This window comes from Salmo trutta, chromosome 21 (genome assembly GCF_901001165.1).
Source record: "Salmo trutta chromosome 21, fSalTru1.1, whole genome shotgun sequence".
In the NCBI taxonomy this organism is placed as follows: Eukaryota; Metazoa; Chordata; class Actinopteri; order Salmoniformes; family Salmonidae; genus Salmo; species Salmo trutta.
Genome location: NC_042977.1, coordinates 8,181,355 through 8,203,635, shown reverse-complemented (window position 1 = coordinate 8,203,635; position 22,281 = coordinate 8,181,355). Strand labels below are relative to the sequence as shown.

At 41.2% G+C, this 22,281-nt stretch overlaps 1 protein-coding gene across 1 annotated transcript in view; it reads right to left on the bottom strand.

Annotated features, from left to right (window-relative positions):
- Positions 1 to 22,281, bottom strand: part of LOC115156595 (MAGUK p55 subfamily member 7-like) — a 52,798-nt gene extending 30,517 nt beyond the window's left edge. Inside the window, exons 1-10 of the mRNA XM_029704090.1 lie at positions 22,133 to 22,281; positions 21,332 to 21,409; positions 16,429 to 16,509; positions 12,078 to 12,212; positions 8,156 to 8,237; positions 7,726 to 7,811; positions 6,209 to 6,289; positions 5,623 to 5,819; positions 4,859 to 4,923; positions 2,291 to 2,335 (exon numbers count right to left, since the gene is read on the bottom strand). Coding sequence (XP_029559950.1) covers positions 2,291 to 2,335; positions 4,859 to 4,923; positions 5,623 to 5,819; positions 6,209 to 6,289; positions 7,726 to 7,811; positions 8,156 to 8,237; positions 12,078 to 12,212; positions 16,429 to 16,509; positions 21,332 to 21,409; positions 22,133 to 22,249 — 967 coding nt within the window. The 5' untranslated portion in view covers positions 22,250 to 22,281. The remainder of the gene's footprint in view (positions 1 to 2,290; positions 2,336 to 4,858; positions 4,924 to 5,622; positions 5,820 to 6,208; positions 6,290 to 7,725; positions 7,812 to 8,155; positions 8,238 to 12,077; positions 12,213 to 16,428; positions 16,510 to 21,331; positions 21,410 to 22,132) is intronic.

Sequence of the window (22,281 nt, the reverse complement as noted above, 5' to 3'; positions counted from 1 at the left end):
AAGCGGCTCTCGAGTGCTGGGTATGATGACATACAGCAATGACGATGAGGAGAAGGAAGAACTGCAGACAGGCAAATGTGTATGAGATTTAAAAGAGCATCACACAGAATTGTCACCAGTCTCACCACCAAACCTGTTGACAAGCACTGTCGACCATCTCAACAGCTCGACTCCACCACTCTGAGGAGACTAAGGAGAGGACATCATACGATTGAATGTTCTTTCATGCATTGGCTTGAATGAAAACAGAGCCTATGCCATGTGTATGTGGTCTGGCCCGGATTGGCATGTCCTCCATGGTCTAACTGCCTGCTATAGATGTGGGTCTTACATTGCTATGACATCAGTTGCAGGTTAAATCAGTAAGCATAACAGGAATTTGGGCCTGTTTTCCTTGTTGAATGCTACAATTACTGTCATTTCGTCTGTGTTGACTTCACTTTGAAAGAATGAGTTTTACCGACTTTATCAATCAGCACAGTTGGAAGAGGGTGGCAGAGATCGAATTAAACCAATATCAGATTCGATTCATTTGATTACAGTAACAGGATATTCATGTAGTTTAAGGAAATAGGATATTGAGCATGCTGAGCATCTCCAAGAAGACGCTGTCACCAAGAGTCAGTCTGAAATTATCAACAGAATCTAAAATAGGAAAAATAATGATGTTTTTCTCTTCTAGCTGCACTGCAAACACCCTCCATATAGTACTGTACTGAACATACTAAAACCTATGCAGTCAGTGCGTGTATTATTTTTCTTCACTTTCAAATTCAAACTTCCTCCTTCAGGACTAAACTACTATGAAGTGCACACTACATCCTCCTACACTCTGAAGTTTACCTATGTTCCTTTTCCCTCTAAATAATCTAGAGTACTTCAGTGCACTTCACATGCATGTCATACCCCACCAGTTGCTCCTCTCCAGTATCTCCTCTTCCAAATTCTGCTGTTTTCGAGTCTCTCTCTCTCTCGACCTCCCTCGACCTCTGAATGCTCAGCTATGAAAAGCCAACTAACATTTACTCCTGAGGTACTGACCTGTTGCATCCTCTACAACCACTGTGATTATTATTTGACCCTGCTGGTCATCTATGAACATTTGAACATCTTGAAGAACAATCTTAATGGCCACGTATTCTTATAATCTCCACCCGGCACAGCCAGAAGAGGACAGGCCGCCCCTCAGAGCCTGGTTCCTCTCTAGGTTTCTTCCTAGGTTCCTGCCTTTCTAGGGAGTTTTCCCTTGCCACCGTGATTCTACATCTGCATTGCTTGCTGTTTGGGGTTTTAGGCTGGGTTTCTTAATTTTTAAGTCATTTAGCAGACGCTCTTATCCAGAGCGACTTACAAAACAGCTGCTGATATAAAAAGGGCTTTATAAATACATTTGATTGATAGCTAGCGTGCTGTCAGTCGTGTGGCATCCATTAAACAATCAATAGCACTTTGGAGCTGAGACTCAGAGAAAGTACAGAGCGCTACCACATCCTGTTCTGGAATCTGGACAGACACTACACATGCGCAGCACAAAGATATGACATGCTGTAACTTCAGTAGCCAATAATAAACAACACCTGACACTTAACTCAGTCAAGCCTGAAGCAGGAGTGCAAAATGATACATGAGGATTCCATTGACATCAAATATGCGGGTATCTATTCAAATATGCAGGTTTTTATTCAAATATGTGGGTTTCTTCTCATGATCTTGCTGCTTGAAACCTAATAATGCACCGGTGACCATGAACAAGGATCAGACAGCTACCCATTGTTTCTATTATTCTGTCTGGGAAACGCATTTTAAGTTTCGATAAAGCAAAACACACACACACACACATTCTCTCTCTCTCTCTCTCACACACACAAACGCACTGACAAACACACTATTGCTAAACCGACATCAAACACATCCAAGGGATCTGAAGAAATGGGGAAAATGATCTGGCTTTTGAAAACTCATTATCTTTCCTTGGCTTCCCCTATAGCTCTGGGGAGCACATACTGATTGAATAATCTGGTTTGTACACAGAGCTTTTTTTCAAACCAGAAACGGACTGGCCATATGGCAGTTCGGGAAAATGCCAGATGGGCTGGTCCATCTTTAACCTAATGGGTATGTCTAAAAACGGGCAGGTATGTTAGAAATGCCCGGGTCGATTTCTGGTTCTAGTCCGTCTCAAGTTCAACCCCTGCTTGGTTTTTCATTCCGTGTCTGGATCTTATTGGTAGTAAGGAGGTGATACATTTTCCTCATCCCTATCCCTCATTCCTCATCCCTAACATCTCACCGATGTGGATTCCAGTAATAGCTCCATAGTCTGCATCCTCCACCACTGTAGAGAGAGAGCAGAACACGGGAGAGAGGAAGAGAGAAGGATGGATCAAGGAACAGAACACAATTTTAATTCCTAATCAAATCAGTACATTACTTTTTATATATTATTATTTTTAACACAGGTGTAAATAGTTTTTTTTACATTGTTCGATAGAACAATAAAGTGAAAGAAGACCAACTATGACAAGCAAGCAGTACCTTCCTCCTTTTCTGAGAAGCATGGATACAAAACAAGACAAATGAATCATGGATACAGTAGTTAGTTATGTCTCTACACAGATGAAGGAAGGAATACTTATAAAACAGTGGTTCATAAATAGGCCCATAAAGCAGTGGTTGGCATCAGGCAGCCTGCAGGCCAAAATCAGCCCACGAGTGATGTTTTGGGGGGGCCCCAAAGTTTTTAGCAAAAAAAATAAGAATACAAATGTTTTGGATAAAAAAAGACTGTAAAATCACCAGGAATTCAGCTAAAAATGTGTTTAATTTAGGGAATCTATTCCCACAAAATAAAAAAGACGTGATCGTGTCTCAATCAAGCTATAAAATTGTTGTTATTTCAAATACAATCTCATTTGGGCTTAGTTATGTTCAATTTGCAGTGTTGAAATTATTATATTTATTTTCCTGGCCCCCAACCATTCGTTCTGGCATTTTGAACCATTTAATGTGTCTGAAGGTACAAACTCTGCCTTCTCTGCGTGCCCGGAGAGCAAATCAAGTGCACCTATAGACCTACCACTAACCAATCGGATTGCTTAGATCACAGTGTCAAAATAAATTGATAATGTGATTTAAAAACGTCTTAAACCTTGACTATAGACAGACTGTCAAGGAATACAGCAAAAAGCTGCTGTTTTTGTGAGTGAGTTCATGTTAAAGTTTTTATTCAGCACTGTCAACACTTTTATAAGCAATGAAATGTGCTCCTCCACTCATGCTGCATCCAGCATTGCAGCTTCAACGAATGAGCAGCAAAGTGTATCGATAGGCTTGCGTTATTATTATTAGCGGCTATGTGTTTTTAATATCAAGTGATATTTTACTTTCTCTGGTCAAAGAAGGAACAACATACATTTGTGCAAGCGCCCGCATGCTTCCCATCTGAAACAGTTCGGAACAGTTCATGCAAACTATATTGTGGTGACAAAATGTCATGTGTTTGTTCGTTTTGGTCTTTGGCAAGAGATTCTTTTGGTTGTTCGTGCACACAAAATATTTTCTCGAGGCAAGCTGAAGTTCGGGAGCTGAAGGCTATGCCCCTTCGTCGGTCATTGGTCAACAGTAAGGATTCTTCAATTAAGTATTTGTTGTCATTCAACGATAGACGACTTGTTTCCATACACATTTTCTCACTTGAGAAATACTGCACCAAACATTGTAGCTAGATGCAAAATTGTGTGACTAAGATCTCCTTAACAAAAACGTCAAAATTAATGACAGATTTCTTGCGTTATCTTAGAATAATTCTGACTACTTTGAGGAAGCGTATACTGGCTATGGCATCTCAAGGTTGACAAACAGTACTATTGCCACTTTTAATTATTTTTCAAGTGAAGCTCTTTTAAGGGAGTATGCAAGCGCATTTGTTCGGTTCGCCTAGCCGCCTTCACTATTAATGGAGAGGAGAGAGCTGAGGGACGGTCCGACAGTGAGAGGCGGACCCTCTGATGCTCTCCCACCGCTGAGACTGGCAATCAGATGCAGGCACAATCAGTCCAGTAAAATAAAGAAAGCACATCATTTAAATGTATGCTCACTCAGCTTTGCCTCACAAGTAACACAACAAATGATGATCTATCTATTACCGGTATGATCATATACCTCAAGTTTTGAAATATAATTTTTAAATAGTATAAGAACAACATTGGCAGGGCAATTCAAGCATATCCAATATGCAGTGTTAATGTACTGGGCATATAGCATACTACAAACATCATTGCTACAGAACTGTTTTTAAGTCATGTTAAAAAAAATCTGAGCGGCAGATCTCAGCCTTCATTTTGACTCAAAGTGATCTCGGCTAAGAAAAGTTTGGGGACCACTGCCCTAGATTAACTATTCAAGACCCATCAGTTGCTACCATTTGGGAAACACTGACGTAGTACATAGTGCTTGAGTATGTTAACTGATTAACTGAGCTACTCCTTGTGAAAATCTGATAAGTAATATGGTATTGCAGTATAGTATTTGAAAGTATTGTGCATTTAACTCAGATCTGGACCTGTATCCAAACAGAATAGAACATTGGTTGTAAGTGCTGAGAATACTCTTATGGGTAAAAATAAAAGCTATGTCTTAACACAGGTTTTAACAGGATTCCTAGGACCTTTTCTGAGATTCTTTATGGATTGACCTTGGTGCGATCCTAAGGGATTCCCTTCCACATGTGGCATTGCCCTGACGTGTGACTTTCACCTTGACCTTCAGGTATGACCTTAGACCTTCAGCCTTTGTCCTGGGAGAGTGCTAAATGACTGTTTACTCAATGCAGGTGGGGGTTTATTGGAGAGATCATCACCTGTCACTTTTTTGGGGACTCTCTGAGGTTTAAATAAGGCTTTGGGCCGCTGGAGAGCGACTCTCCTAAAGGAAAGAAAAAGAGAACAGTTATGCCATTGTATAGAGTACCATTTACCTGAGTGAACAATTTTGGTGCCATAATGGATCAGACTAGGGATAATGTTCCTCAAACCTCAATTTAGCTGCCGGGGCGGCAGGGTAACCTAGTGGTTAGAGCGTTGGGCTAATAACTGAAAGGTTGCAAGTTCGAATCCCCGAGCTGATAAGGTACAGATCTGTCGTTCTGCCCCTGAACAAGGCAGTTAACCCACTGTTCCTAGGCCGTCATTGAAAATAAGAATTTGTTCTTCACTGACTTGCCTAGTAAAATAAAAATAGTTTCAATTTATCAAAAGGTTCAGAACTCCAGGTTGACCACCCTTCAACACTGAATTATTTTTTTTACTGTTGTTAAAACCTTTCTGGAGCATCATGCTTGAGTGAAAACATTCAAATTTAAAAGACCATAGAAACTGGGGACTTTACTGTGTTCTCATCTTCTAATTGAACATTCATGTACTGTTCTAGTGTTTGAGATGTCATCTCAAAGTGATATAGACATACAATAGCGGTTTGTATTGCTGTCAAATAACTTTATCGAGTTAAGAAAACGGTTAAGATTGGAGTTAAGAAAACTACATAACAAGTCAAACTAACACAAAGCTGATGTGAGGGTAGTTATGAATGGTTGTGCATAGATTGACCATGGACATGGAGGCCCACCTCTCCTGAAGTTGCCTGGAGGGGATGAGTCCTGCTCGGGAGTTGCTGTCACCATGACGACAGGCTTGCCACCAGGTGTCGTCCTCCTGGTTAACAATCTGAAGGATGTCCCCACTCTTGAAGCCCAGCCCTGCCTGTCTACAGGGAATGGCAGGGTCCTCCTCAGGATTGTAGTCAAAGAGCGACCGCACAAATAACTGAGAACCGCAACAAAAAACACAAGAGCTTTACTTCATAATTTTTTTACCAGATACGTGCAATGAAATATGTTAATTTACATGGTCAGCAATAATAGTGCGGCGCCCCTGGATCAAATTAGGGTTAGGTGCTTTGATCAAGGGCACATCGGCAGATTTTTCACCTTGTCTCGGGCTCAGGTATTGCAACCAGCAACGTTCGGGTACTGGCCCAATGCTCTAACTGCTGGGCTACCTGCCACCAGTGATTCAACAATAGCGTCTTGAACATCCTAGGAGAAAGTGCTGTGGTGGTGGTGTATGGTTTTCATGTTGCTATCTCATACTCTGATGCTGTTATTTGTCTGAAATGCCAAAGAACCAATATAAGCAGAGCACGATAGCTTTACCATAGTCTCATTGGCTGACAGCTCTTCCTTGATGCCAGGCACCGGTATCACTTTAAACGTCACCTCTCCCTGCGATTGAGCCTGGCACAAAAATAATCACAGAATGTAGACTTGACTGACACACAGACAGGTACACATTAGACCACACAAACACATCAGGGATGTGTGATGCAAGCAAATACATACAATGATCCAAGTTTACAAGCAGCTAGCCTCTTAAATGTAAAGATCCCATATTTGGGGACCCTTTTTGATTTATTTTATTCAATTCAGTCTGGTGTGAGAACGGTAGCTCCTATCTGCAAAAGCAGGGTGTCTGCAGAAAGCTGAGAATCTTGGCTATTGCTTTGTGCCTTAAAATATTTGTTGTCTTACTACCATATATAGGCATACGAATGTATAAGGGCAGGCCAAGCCAATGACCTAATTTCAAGATGGCTGCTACCTACATTCCGGTTAGCGTTGTAAAGCATAAACAAAATAAATACGGAATACTTTGATTCACACCGAAAGCCGGGCCTCCACAGATCATGAGGATGTCTTATTTGTCTGCCTGTGACCTACCGTTATTGATCACCAGCCCTGAGAGTCAAAAGGTTTATTTTACATAACGTTTTCACCAAACAACAAATATCTTACAAGGTAAGCTTCAATTTGGTCTGTGTTGGAGCTATAGCTCAGAACAATTCTAGCCTATTGCCAATGTTATCTGATGATGTATGACTTAATGGCAACATCCAATGTCCACCGAGTGACTATATCTTTGCGCATGACAAATGTGATGAAAAACACTTGGATATCCCCTGTATGTCCCCTGACATCACCACAATGTTTAAGAGAGGTTGGTGTTGTAGAAATGTAGTTTTTATAGTGAACAATAACTTTTAGGTACATCCAGTGTGCAATTATCACATGCAGACACTTTGGAGAGGTTGAAAGGACACTTGAATATACCCTGGATACCCCATAACACCACCACAATGTTTGAGTGAGGTTGTATTGGTAGAAATTGTGTTTTTATACTGAACAAATAGCATTTAGGGATTGTAAATGTGTAATAGCACTGGAATTAATAGCACTGACGCCACTTACATATCTGCCCGTTTCTAGTTGTTAGGTCTATCAATCCCAGTTTTTTTCTGATATTGTTCACATGTTGTGGAAGCCATCTGATGTGTTTCCAGCTCTGGGCATCAATAATTCACTTATAGCTTGTCAATGAAAGATTACTTTAAAAAATAAAAAAAACTGTTATTTTGTGTGTGCTTGATCTTATGTATTCTGAACTATGTAACTTCTATCTATCTTCTGATCATTTCCTCATAATCTCCCAGATGTCTTCTTTACAAATATACCAAGTTTGGGCATGTCAGAATCATGTATTTACACATGAAGAGCAGTTACTTTTGGGTATGTCTATTTAGGCGGAAATCTAAATGTGGACATTACATCTAAGCTAGACACTAGCCACACTTGGCCAGACTTACAGACTTGAAACAGACCACACACACTCACACCATAATAGGAATGATTTCCTCCGGTGTCTTATCCTCCATTTGGACTCCATTGACTTCCCTTAGCTCATCGCCCTCATGAATCAGACCTGCAAAATATCTTTGATTAAAGAGCACTAATTTCTCTGAAACGTTTTATAAATGTATGATTACACTGCTATTACATTGTATGTATGTAAAGGACATCACTCTGCTTGCCTAGTGAGTACCATTTCCTCCTGATTCGGCCCATACCTGGCAAGAACTCTGCCTTGCAAGCACACGTGACCACCCTCCTGAAGTGTCTTACCAATTGGCCCCACTCAAATAGCTAGCTATTTGCTGGCACAAGTGGGGACACTTCAGGCTGGGGAGTAAGCTTCACACATCCCAATGTAATATATTATTGATACAATTTCATTGTTCATCAATTCACATTTTAAATTATTTTTACCACTTTTGTCTGCAGCACCCCCTCTCATGATCCTTGCTACAACTATAGCTCCAGTGGATTCATCTCTCTTTATGGTGGCCCCCTGAAAGAGAGAGAGAGAAAACAGCTGGATTAACAAAGGGAGCATGAAGAAAAAAAGGAGGGATGAGAAAGTGAGTGAGGGCCAAAAAGATAGACGGAATGGTACAACAAGGTCTTCATTGATGTTAATAACAGAGAAAACAATCATGTCTGCTCACCGTTTGCTGCTCCCAATAAGCAATCTTCTAATAAAGCCATGAACATTGATGCTGTTACCCCAGGCCTTAAATGTCACTTAAATTGCCACTGCAATTTGTTTAGAGACAGAACCATTTTGGGAGTGGGTAATGGACATAATCACATAGCTGGAGAGGTTATCGCACTTTTTATTTTTTTTACCAGATGTTATCAATGGGGGGAAAAACACATTGGAAACACAGCATCTCATGCCATTACCAACAATCAGGTCACGTCAGGGTGGAGAACTTTGCATTACGGCTCAGAAAAATGGCGGCATATTGCATCAATAAAACAGATCCAGTCTTAAAAAGGTCAGCACTAAACTTCCATATGTGTAAGTTTGGTAATACTTATCAGTCTGCATAACAGTATGTTTTCTATTATTGGCCGGAAATACCATCCAACCACGATTGTTCACACACACATACATACACACATACAGAGAGAGAGTCCCAGACACAACAATGCTCAAACTCTGCAATGTGTCACTGTAGATATATGGCAGCAAAGATATGGAAGAATTTACTCTCCAAAGCTTTAGTATGGAAAGACTTTGCAGCCCCCAGGTTTTTCTGTAACCCTGCTCCTTATGTTGTCTTTCCAACTTGAGGCTTTTGTCCTGGTTACACCTTCACATGTGTGGCTTCCATGGACTAGGTTGTGTGACTACAATTTACCTTAGCACCCAGAAACATTCAGCTACTTAGGCTATGACTAGACTACAATAAAATGACAATAGGAATGTTCTTAAAAGCTATTTTCTATGGCTTTAACCCTCAGCACATGTCCCATATTGTTGCAGCATGAGCCAACCTGGTGTCACGTCCTGACCCTAGTAAGATGTCATTTTCTATAGTAGAGTAGGGCAGGGCGTGACGGGGTGTTTTGGGTTGTTCTATGTTTAAGTTCTAGTTTGTCCATTTCTATGTTGGAATTGTTTGGGGTTGATCTCTAATTGGAGGCAGCTGATCCTCATTGCCTCTGATTAGAGATCAGTAGGTTTTTCTATTCCTGTTTGTGGGTTATTATCTTTTGAGTAGTGTGTTTTCCTCTCTGTGTCACGGTTTGTTGTTTTTGTATATTCAAGTATTTAAGTGTATTGCATTCAGTTTCACGATTAATAAATATGTGGAACTACGAACACGCTGCATTTTGGTCCGATCCTTCGAACAGCCGTGACACCTGGCCTCAGGGCAATTCGTATGATTTAGTTTGCTTATTTTACCCCTTTTATATGTAGACAAAAACCTGCAATCTTTACCATACAAACTTCTTTATATCTGAAAGGTGTAGGGGGTAAATATCGCGGTACAGTAAAACACGCCAAGGGACGTAGACATGATCGCAGTATTTTCTTGAAAGCGATAATCGAGAAGTAGCATTGGCACACACTAGGCTCTTATGTGCTGCGACTCTGACGTCCTGACGCACAATGATCACTTGGGTGTACCATTCCTGCCCATGTTTCCAACCCCTCCCACCCTCAGTGCCGGTTACACACCGGGATGTATATAAGGGGGTATACTGGCAAGAAAGTGGTAAAGATGGGACTGTTTGAAAAGGGGTCATATAAACATTGGCAGATTTTTTTACAGGTAACACACCGTGAATTCTGTCTGAAATACTGTAGGTATTTGTGTCCTTCCATTAAGTATGATATGATAGGTTACGTTACATTAGGTAACGTTACGAATGGACTAGCGGTCGTACAAGAGCATACAAATTGGAGACGTATAGACGGGTGCAACAAAACCGATGCATGCGCAACTTTGAGGCAAAACAACTCAACACCAAAGGATTATTGACAACGTGAACTATATTTCGTCGCCAAAGATTTATTGAAAACGTATATACATTTACACAATAAGCACTTGAATTGGAGGCCAGGTTGCTTGTGGCTTCAAATCAAATCAAAGTTTATTTGTCATGTGCGCCAAATAAAACAGATGTAGACCTTAAAATGAAATGCTTACTTACAGGCTCTAACCAATAGTGCAAAAAAAGGTATTAGGTGAACAATAGGTAAGTAAAGAATTAAAACAACAGTAAAAAGACAGTATATAGGCTCACTACTATATATAGCCTGTCAGTCAGTCCCTGTCCTTGTTCGGGCGGCATTTGGCGGTCGACGTCACCGGCCTTCTAGCCATCGCCGATCCCCTTCTAATTTTCCATTAGTTTTATCCTTGTCTTACACACCTGCTTTCAATTCCCCAATTACTTGTTCATTATTTAACCCACTGTTCCCCCATGTTTGTTTGTGAGGGATTGTTTATTGTATTGCGGTCCGTAATTGTGGCCTTGTATTTAGTGACGTGTATGTTGATTATTTGTTTGAGTAAAATTGCAACATAACTCATATCTGCTGTCCTGCGTCTGACTCATCCACACCAGCTGCACACAGATGCATTACATATACAGTAGCGAGGCTACATACAGACACCGGTTAGTCAGGCTGATTGAGGTAGTATGTACATGTAGTATGTACATGTAGATATGGTTAAAGTGACTATGCATATATGATGAACAGAGAGTAGCAGTAGCGTAAAAGAGTGGTTGGCAGGTGGTGGGTGGCACACAATGCAAATAGTCCGGGTAGCCATTTGATTACCTGTTCAGGAGTCTTATGGCTTGGGCATAAAAACTGTTGAGAAGCCTTTTTGTCCTAGACTTGGCACTCCGGTACCGCTTGCCATGCGGTAGTAGAGAGAACAGTCTATGACTGGGGTCTTTGACAATTTTTAGGGCCTTCCTCTGACACCACCTGGTGTAGAGGTCCTGGATGGCAGGCAGCATAGCCCCAGTAATGTACTGGGCCGTATGCACTACCCTCTGTAGTGCCTTGCGGTCAGAGGCCGAGCAATTGCCGTACCAGGCAGTAATGCAACCAGTCAGGATGCTCTCGATGTTGCAGCTGTAGAACCTTTTGAGGATCTCAGGACCCATGCCAAATCTTTTTAGTTTCCTGAGGGGGAATAGGCTTTGTCATGCCCTCTTCACAACTGTCTTGGTGTGTTTGGACCATTCTAGTTGGTTGTTGATGTGGACACCAAGGAACTTGAAGCTCTCAACCTGCTCCACTACAGCCCCGTCGATGAGAATGGGTGCGTGCTCGGTCCTCCTTTTCCTGTAGTCCACAATCATCTCCTTAGTCTTGGTTACGTTGAGGGATAGGTTGTTATTCTGGCACCACCCGGCCAGGTCTCTGACCTCCTCCCTATAGGCTGTCTCATCGTTGCCGTCTGCAAACTTAATGATGGTGTTGGAGTCGTGCCTGGCCATGCAGTCGTGGGTGAACAGGAAGTATAGGAGGGAGGGGACAGAGCACGCACCCTTGGGGAGCTCCAGTGTTGAGGATCAGTGTGGCAGATGTGTTGCTACCTACCCTCACCACCTGGGTGACGGCCCGTCAGGAAGTCCAGGATCCAGTTGCAGAGGGAGGTGTTTAGTCCCAGGATCCTTAGCTTAGTGATGAGCTTGAACACATCATCCCCGACCAACATCCTTTTATTTAATTTGTAACGTAACAAAAATGTTATACATCATACAAAATGGAGGTGCACAAATATCCTACATATGGCACTGATTTCAGGCTGCATGAGCACAATCCTAACTAGAGATCTCCATTAAGGATTCATCCCTACGACCATGATCCACTCACCAGTGGCTCCTGGCTTTTGAACAGGCTTATAATCTTCACAGAGTCCTCATCTTCTTCTTCGATGTTATCAGGTAGGGGTGGCAGCTCGGGGTCATAACCTTTCTGTGCTACTATGTCGTGAACAGAGAGAAGGCCCTGGACAGAGGATGTTAGAAAACAGCGTGAGTAGCTTTTCATATACAGTGAGGTCTGAATTTATTGACACCGTTGATAAAGATGAGCAAAAAGGACTATATAAAATAAAGAATTCAAATATTGAGCTATAATGTATGTTAAAAAAATTGGAAATTCATATTATTTTATACTAATACAGTTGCTCAGAGAAATAGATTTTGTTTAACAAGTAATATTTGTATTTCTCAAAAATGTAGGGGTCAAAATTATTGACACCCTTGTTTTCAATACCTCACCATGCGAGGTTAACGGCACTGAGCCTTTTTCTATAATGCATTCTTATTTTGACGTCAAACCCACCACTGGTGTGCGTGGCCAAAGAGCTCTATCTTCATGTCATCTGACCAAAGCACCGGTTGGGCGCCGAAGACGTGGATGTCGATTAAAGCAGCCCTCTGCACCTCTCTGATTCAGAAGGGGTTGGGTTAAATGCAGAACACACATTTCAGTTGAATGCATTCAGTTGTACAACTGACTAGGTATCCCTCTTTACCTTTCCCTTTATAATCCAAGTGCCAATGCCGTTTAGCAAACTTCAGCCGTTTACATTTGTTGGATGACATGAAAATAAAGCTCTTTGGTCACGCACACCAGTGGTGGATTTTGTGTGGAAATGAGAATGCATGAGCAGAAAAGAACCCCATACCTACTGTAAAATATGGTGATGGATCTTTGATGTTATTGGGCTATTTCACTTCCACTGTTCCTGGGGCCCTTGTTAAGGTCAACGGCATCAACGGCAAGAACTTTACATAGTACCAAGATATTTTAGCCAAAAATCTGGTTGCTTCTGCCAGAAGGCTGAAACTTGGCCGCAAGTGAATCTTCCAGTAAGACAATAACCCTAAGCACACGTCAATTATTTGAATGATTTATTTTATACTTTTAATTTTTGCTCATCTTTATCAAGGGTGTCAATCATTTTGCACCCTGTGTCTATAAGTGGCGGTTGGTCCAGGTAGGAAGGAGAGAATACAAACATCTATCTATCCCTCTGTCTGTCTCTTTGTGATACGTCTGTCCATAGTGATGAGAATAAAAAGGCCAATACAATACTGGTCAGTTTATAACAGGTTTTAAAAAAAACAACATCCAGTAACGTTAACAGTAACAAGCATACGTGTGCCACCAAGTGAGAGCCAGGAACAAACAGGTCGTTAAAACTATCCAAATAAATCTGCAGTGAAGTCCTGGGTTGTCCCAAATGACACCTTTTTGCCCTATATAGTGCACTACTTTGATCAGGGCCCATAAGGGAGTAGGGTGCTATTTGGGACGCATCCCTGGGCTGCCAACAATCCCTTGTTAATAAAGGAGCTCCACTGCAGCCCTGGAAAACCAGGCACTCTGTGTGTCTGCTTTTTAATTAGACTGAACAGTTCCAGAATATTAGTGCTTCTGAGATGCTGTCAATAGGATTGAATAGAAACACATGCATTAAAGGGCAATATGGGATTCAAACAGGTTGTTATTTTTCAAGAATCAATTGGTATATATAATAACTTAAGTCCAAAAAATTGCTGCACCAATCCTAGATTGCCCCTTAATTCACTCAGTTTCTTTCTCTGCCCGATGCAGACTGGCTGCAGTTGTAATGACAATAATGAACATGATTGGTTATGTTTCCTTTGCTGCTAATGATGCTAATTTGAAGATGCTAATAGCTTTGTGTAAAAGGAAGATGAAGGGAGGGGGAAACAAAACTACATTTCACACCTGGATACATTTTTTCCCCAACTAAATGGGGCGCGTTAGTAGTAATTATAGGCTATACTGAAACAGCACCTGCTGATTAGTCAGCAGAGGTTGTGTGTGTGTGTGTGTGTGGGTGGGTGCGTCCATGTTTGTGTTTACATGCATGCAATAACATTGGCAGGAGGAACAGATTACTTTAAGGCCAGGCACCACAGACTAAAATTACATTTTTGCATCTACTTATTCTTTGTATTTTGGTCCATTAAAATGAGTATTTTCAAAAAGTTAAAATATTTGATAAATTTATACTTTCGTTAGTTTATCATATTACATCAAAATGTCATGAATTGTAACCACTTAAATGGACATACAGTGGGGAGAACAAGTATTTGATACACTGCCGATTTTGCAGGTTTTCCTACTTACAAAGCATGTAGAGGTCTGTAATTTTTATCATATGTACATTTCAACTGTGAGAGACGGAATCTAAAACAAAAATCCAGAAAATCACATTGTATGATTTTTAAGTAATTAATTTGCATTTTATTGCATGACATAAGTATTTGATCACCTACCAACCAGTAAGAATTCCGGCTCTCACAGACCTGTTAGTTTTTCATTAAGAAGCCCTCCTGTTCTCCACTCATTACCTGTATTAACTGCACCTGTTTGAACTCGTTACCTGTATAAAAGACACCTGTCCACACACTCAATCAAACAGACTCCAAACTCTCCACAATGGCCAAGACCAGAGAGCTGTGTAAGGACATCAGGGATAAAATTGTAGACCTTTACAAGGCCGGAATGGGCTACAGGACAATAGGCAAGCAGCTTGGTGAGAAGGCAACAACTGTTGGCGCAATTATTCGAAAATGGAAGAAGTTCAAGATGACGGTCAATCACCCTCAGTCTGGGGCTCCATGCAAGATCTCACCTCGTGGGGCATCAATGATCATGAGGAAGGTGAGGGATCAGCCCAGAACTACACGGCAGGACCTGGTCAATGACCTGAAGAGAGCTGGGACCACAGTCTCAAAGAAAACCATTAGTAACACACTACGCCGTCATGGATTAAAATCCTGCAGCGCACGCAAGGTCCCCCTGCTCAAGCCAGCGCATGTCCAGGCCCGTCTGAAGTTTGCCAATGACCATCTGGAAGATCCAGAGGAGGAATGGGAGAAGGTCATGTGGTGTGATGAGACAAAAATAGAGCTTTTTGGTCTAAACTCCACTCGCCGTGTTTGGAGGAAGAAGAAGGATGAGTACAACCCCAAGAACACCATCCCAACCGTGAAGCATGGTGGTGGAAACATCATTCTTTGGGGATGCTTTTCTGCAAAGGGGACAGTACGACTGCACCGTATTGAGGGGAGGATGGATGGGGCCATGTATCGCGAGATCTTGGCCAACAACCTTCTTCCCTCAGTAAGAGCATTGAAGATGGGTCGTGGCTGGGTCTTCCAGCATGACAACGACCCGAAACACACAGCCAGGGCAACTAAGGATTGGCTCCGTAAGAAGCATCAAGGTCCTGGAGTGGCCTAGCCAGTCTCCAGACCTGAACCCAATAGAAAATCTTTGGAAGGAGCTGAAAGTCCGTATTGCCCAGCGACAGCCCCGAAACCTGAAGGATCTGGAGAAGGTCTGTATGGAGGAGTGGGCCAAAATCCCTGCTGCAGTGTGTGCAAACCTGGTCAAGAACTACAGGAAACGTATGATCTCTGTACCAAATATTAAGTTCTGCTTTTCTGATGTATCAAATACTTATGTCATGCAATAAAATGCAAATTAATTACTTAATCATACAATGTGATTTTCTGGATTTTTGTTTTAGATTCCGTCTCTCACAGTTGAAGTGTACCTATGATAAAAATTACAGACCTATCCATGCTTTGTAAGTAGGAAAACCTACAAAATCGGCAGTGTATCAAATACTTGTTCTCCCCACTGTACATCCATAATTTCAAAGCTCGCTATATTGAATCACACATAATTTAAAAGCTAATTTTCATGCCAACTCATTTTTCTCAGCCTCAGAAGAATCTGCATTCCCCACAATTTGTGTGGTTATCAAACGTTTTATTTTTTACAGATAGAAAGTTGAAAAAAGTAGGCCTATTTATCCACAATCGGCTATGTGTAAGTTCAGTCCTGGAGTGTCTTAACATGAAACCCAACATTTTCATCTAGTCTCCAGAAAAAGGTATTTGCGTAATGTGCAAATACAGTATATACAGATATCACCAAATTTGCACATTTTAATACAATATTTCAGAAGAATTGCAAACCCCAAAATTATTATATTTGTGTCCACATTCTGGTAAAAGTTGATTGTGAAATGATTAAGGGGGAAAAATAATACCTTATTAGGGTTTGGTGCCTGGCCTTAATGTGTGTCTCTAAAATAAATGGAATGAGGCGTGTGTTTGACTGAATGAGAGTCTGACATTATTTACTTTCATATCCTTTATGGGAGACTCACCTTGATGTGTGGGTTGGACAGCAGGCTGATCAACTCTGAACATTCAGCACTAGCCACTTGAGTCCACAGCTCCTCAGCCAACTATGACACACAGACACACGCACACAGTATGCAGCCTCTGATATAACAATGAGGAGGGTGTGTTTTGTGGTAAGATGTCTAGGGGATACTGTTGTAACTTATTGCTTCAAGACAGTTGCAATGTTTCCCCATAGATGCATCCAAGGCAGATAAGAAAAAAAGGTTTATCTAGAACCCAAAAGGGTTCTTCGGCTGTCCCCATAGGGTAACCCTTTGAAGAACCCTTTTTGGTTCCAGGTAGAAACCGTTTTGGTTCCAAGTAGAAGCCTTTTGAGTTCCATGTTGAACCCTTTACACAGAGGGTTCTACCTGGAACCAAAAAGGGTTCTCCTATAGCAGTGGTTCCTAAACTTTTTATAGTCCCGTACCCCTTCAAACATTCAACCTCCAGCTGCGTACCCCCTCTAGCACCAGGGTCAGCGCACTCTCAAATGTTGTTTTTTGCCATCATTGTAAGCCTGCCACACATGTATATGATACATTTATTAAACATAAGAATGAGTGTGAGTTTGTCACTTCCCACGAGCCGGGTTGTGACAAAGACCTCTTATAGGACCAGGGCACAAATAATAATAATCAATAATTTTGCTCTTTATTCAGCCATCTTACATATAAAAGCTTATTTGTTCATCAAATATTGTGAATAACTCACCACAGGTTAATGATAAGGGTGTGCTTGAAAGGATGCTCATAACTCTACAATGTCGGGTTGTATTGGAAAGAGTCTCAGTCTTAAATCATTTTCCACACAGTCTGTGCCTATATTTAGATTTCATGCTAGTGAGGGCCGAGAACCCACTCTCACACAGGTACATGGTTGCAAAGGGCATCAGTGTCTTAACAGCGCGATTTTCCAAGGTAAGAAACTCTGAGCGCAGCCCTATCCAGAAATCTGGCAGGGCTTCTGATTAAATAACATTTTTACAGAACCGCTTGTTGCAATTTCGATGAGGCTCTCTTGATCAGATATCGGTAAGTGGACTGGAGGCAGGGCATGAAAGGGATAACAAATCCAGATGTTTGTGTCATCCGTTTCGGGAAAGTGCCTGTGTAATTGCGCACCCAGCTCACTCAGGTGCTTCGCTATATAACTTGACATTTTCCGTTAGTTTGAGTTCATTTGCACAAAAAAAAAATCATACAATGATGGAAAGACCTGTGTGTTGTCCTTGTTAATGCAGACAGAAAAGAGCGCCAACTTCTTAATCATAGCCTCAATTTTGTCCCGCACATTGAATATAGTTGCGGAGAGTCCCTGTAATCCTAGATTCAGATCATTCAGGTGAGAAAAAACATCACCCAGATAGGACAGTCGTGTGAGAAACTCGTCATCATGCAAGCGGTCAGACAAGTGAAAATTATGGTCAGTAAAGAAAACTTTAAGCTAGACTCTTCATTTAAAAAAACGTGTCAATACTTTCCCCCTTGATAACCAGCGCACTTCTGTATGTTGTAAAAGCGTTACATGGTTGCTGCCCATATCATTGTATAGTGCAGAAAATACACGAGTGCAGGGGCCTTGCTTTAACAAAGTTAACCATTTTAACTGTAGTGTCCAAAACATCTTTCAAGCTGTCAGGCATTCCTTGGCATCAAGAGCCTCTCAGTGGATGCTGTAGTGTACCCAAGTGGCGTCGGGAGCAACTGCTTGCACACGCGTTACCACTCCACTATGTCTCCCTGTCATGGCTTTTGCGCCATCAGTACAGATACCAACACATCTTGACCACCAAAGTCTATTTGATGCCACAAAGCTATCCAGTACTTTAAAAATATCCTCTCATATTGTCCTGGTTTCCAGTGGTTTGCAATAGAGGGGTCAACTGTGCAACAACTTGCACAGTTGACCCCCCATAAACGTAACGGACATATACCAGGAGCTGTGCCAGGCCTGCCACGTCTGTTGACTCATCCAGCTGTAACATATAGAATTCACTTGCTTGTATGCGAAGCAGTAATTGCTTCAAAACATTTCCTGCCATGTCATTGATGCATCGTGAAACAGTGTTGTTTGATGAAGACATTGTATAGTTTTTTAGGCCTTTTCCCCCCAGCATTGTCCCAGCCATATCCTCGGCCGCAGGAACAAATAAGTCCTCCACAAAGTATGGGGCTTGCCTGTCCTAGCCACTCGGTAGCTCACGATAGACGCTTCTAGCCCCTTATTAAATGGTATCTGTTGCTTTCATACATGTCTTACTACTCGAAAGTCATCTTAATTCTTGCTCAAAAAAACTCCTTTGGCTTATTTTTCAAATTGTCATGTTTCGTTTCTAAATGTCTGTGCAAGAGTGAAGTTTTCCCGCGAGAGAGTAACAGTTAATGTGATTGGATGTTAATTATTTGACTAGACTACCTGTATTTGACATTGTGTTATTTCGCTGAACACTAGATGGTTTAATTTTATTTTTGGCAGTGAAACGAGGCAGCTCAGGCGAGGAAAGAAAATCCCACCCAAATGTATAGCCAGTTGGAAAATATAAATGTACTGTTTGAAAATGTGAAGAATTATTTATTTTTTCCAAATGTGAATTACATTTTTAAGTTGGCATACCCCCGACGGCATTTCGCGTATCCCAGTTTGGGAATGACTGTCCTATAGGGACAACCGAAGAACCCTTTGGTTTTGGAACCCTTTTTCTAAGAATGTGCTTCAAGATGTTATGTGCACACACCAAAGAATCCATAAGTCTGCCTGAAGGTCATTACTTTCCGCTGTGAGCAAACAGAAGCCATTTTGAAGAAAAACAGCTCTTTGGTTTGGCCTATTCAGTAGACATTGATGATTTAAACCAGGCCTGGAGTGGCTGTCAAACAGGACATTGAGTAAGGGGACTGTGAGGTAGAACAAGGATAGGGCATAAGGAAAGAGGAAAAGGGGCGTGGGGGTATTGGACCTATAGTGAAATTAAATGAGGAGTCACTGACTGCAACTGTATCTTTTCCACCGGTTTACTAAACTCTGCATGTTAGACACAAGTAAGGATGCCCACATTGGACATACTACAGAACAGTGGGGTACGGGAGTGAGATAAGGAAAGGTACTTAAAGGGGAGGGGTGAAGTAGAGGATTATGGGAGAGTGGGAATTCTCAGTGTCACTTTATAGAGTTGACATTAATGGTAGTTCTCAAGGCTGAAACATTTCACTTGGGGTGAAATTATTTTAGCACCTTAATGCTGAAGACTGTCCCATGATGTCACTCTGTATAAAGGAGAAATGTAAAATAATAGTACTCTAAAACAAGGCTTTGCCTCAGTTGCATAGTCAATGGATGTCATGAAAAATATTCACGTTATTGTTACAAAGTGTGATTGTTGACCAGAAAAAAGACAATTCAATTTCAATCTATACAAAATACTCTAATGTCAAAGTGCCAGAACAATTCACACACAAAAAAGAACACAAAATTCATAACTACAATATAGTGTCAGTCCCTTTGTTGAGGCAAGCCTAAAATAATTCAGGAATAAAATGTGGCTTAACAAATCATACAATAAGTTACATGAATTCATAAATAGGGGTTGATATGATTTTTGAATGACTAACCCTTCCTCTGTCCCCCATACATACAACATCTGTAAGGTCCCTCAGTCAAGTACTGAATTTCAAGCACAGATTCAACTACAAAGACCAGGGAGGTTTTTGAAAGCCTCATAAAGAAGGGTGGTGATTGCTAGATGGGTAACAATAGCAAATCAGACACTGAATATCTCTAAGCACGGTCAAGTTAATAATTATGCTGCGGATTATGTACTAAACCACCCAGACACATCAAAGATAGTCATCCTTCTGAACTGAGCTGCAGGACAGGAAAGAAACTGCTCAGGGATGTTACCATGAGGCCATTGGTGATTTTACAACAGCTACAGAGTTCAATGGCTGTAATGGGAGAAAACTGAGGATGGATCAACAACATTGTAGTGACTCCACAATGACAGAGTGAAAATACAAACATACAGAATAAAAAAATATTCCAAAACATGCATCTTGTATGATACAAGGCATTAAAGTAATACTGCAAGAAAATGCTAAATGGCCTGAATGCTAAATCTTATGTTTGGGGAAAATCACGTCACTGAGTAACTGCCTCCTTATTTTCAAGCATGGTGGCGGCTGCATCATGGTATGGGCATGCTTTACGTCGGCAAATACCGGCGAGGTTTTCAGGATAAAAAGAAACGGGACGGAGCTAAGCACAGGCAAAATCCTAGAGGAAAACCTGCTTTACACCAGAGATTGGGAGAGGAATTTACCATAGGACAATAACCTACAACTCAAGGCCAAATCTACACTGGAGTGGCTTACCAAGAAGACAGTGAATGTTCCTGAGTGGCCAAATTACAGTCTAAATGGCAAGAAATTAACATTTCTGTCTAGCCATGATCCCCAACATCTTGGCAGAGCTTGAAGAATTTTTTAAAAATCATTATGGGCAAATATTGCACAATCCAGGTGTGCAAAGCACTTAGACCTACCCAAGAAGACTTACAGCTGTATTTGATGCCAAAAGGTGTTTCTAACATGTATTAACTCAAGGAGCTGAATACGTATGCAACAACTATGTTTTAGTAATTCCTTTGTTATTAACCTTAAATACAATTTGACATTACAGAGTTTGTGTAGTTGACAATTAAATACACTTTAATCGCACTTTGTAACACAATAAAATGTGAATAAATTCAAGGGGTCTGAATACTTTTGCAAGGCACTCTATGTAGGGACACTTGTGCAAAATATCTCTTCCTTTATCTATCTATATTGTATCCAGCCATCCATCCATCCATCCATCTGAAGGAAGAGTGCAAAGAGAAAGACTTACGTTACAGGCCAGACTCTTTGCATTATCCCGGACCGGGACAGGATTCCTTGATCCAAACCGCCTCAACCTCGCGTGAATCTGAGAAAGAGAACGAGTCAGGCTATGACACTGGTGGTTACTATTACAGTACATCACGGATGATGTACATCTGTTGTATTCATTAGTGCACACCACAGCCAAACGTTCTGCAAGGGAAAATGAGGAAACAAGGCGACTATAATTTGGCCACTCAGGAACATTCACTAGGCAGCTTCCACACGATTACGTAACCCTGCACCTTAGAGGCTGCTGCCCCATATACATAGACTTGAAATCACTGGCCACTTTAATAATGGAACACTAGTCACTTTAATAATGTTTACATACTGCTTTACTCAACTCATATGTACATACTGTATTCTATTCTACTGTATTTTAGTCTATGCCACTCTGACATTGCTCATCCTAATATTTATATTCCTTAATTCCATTATTTTACTTTTAGGTTGTGTGTATTGTTAGATATTACTGCACTGTTGGAGCTAGAGACAAACGCATTTCGCTACACCCGCAATAACATCTGCTAAACATGTGTATGTGTAAAATAAAATTTGATTTAGAAAAGTTCAGGTAGTCCCTCCCTGTTTCAGACCGTTTGCTTCCGGTTAGTTCCTAGTGAATACTACCCAGTACATCCCTCTTGCATTTCCATAGGGACACACTATGACATACTGTAATTGTACATGATAAACTCTCAGATATCATTACTATAACATAACCGTAGCATTGCCATTACATCACAGTAGTTAAAGCCAGTTTCACCTTGACTAGTAGATGGAATCTCCTTTCCATGATCATGCTTTTAAGAAACGTAAAGTCCTCATTTTTGTCCATTATAGATTTCATCCCAGAGATCACCAAGGACAGCAGTTCAAACATACCTTAAGTAGAGGAGAAAGGAGTTAACAAAC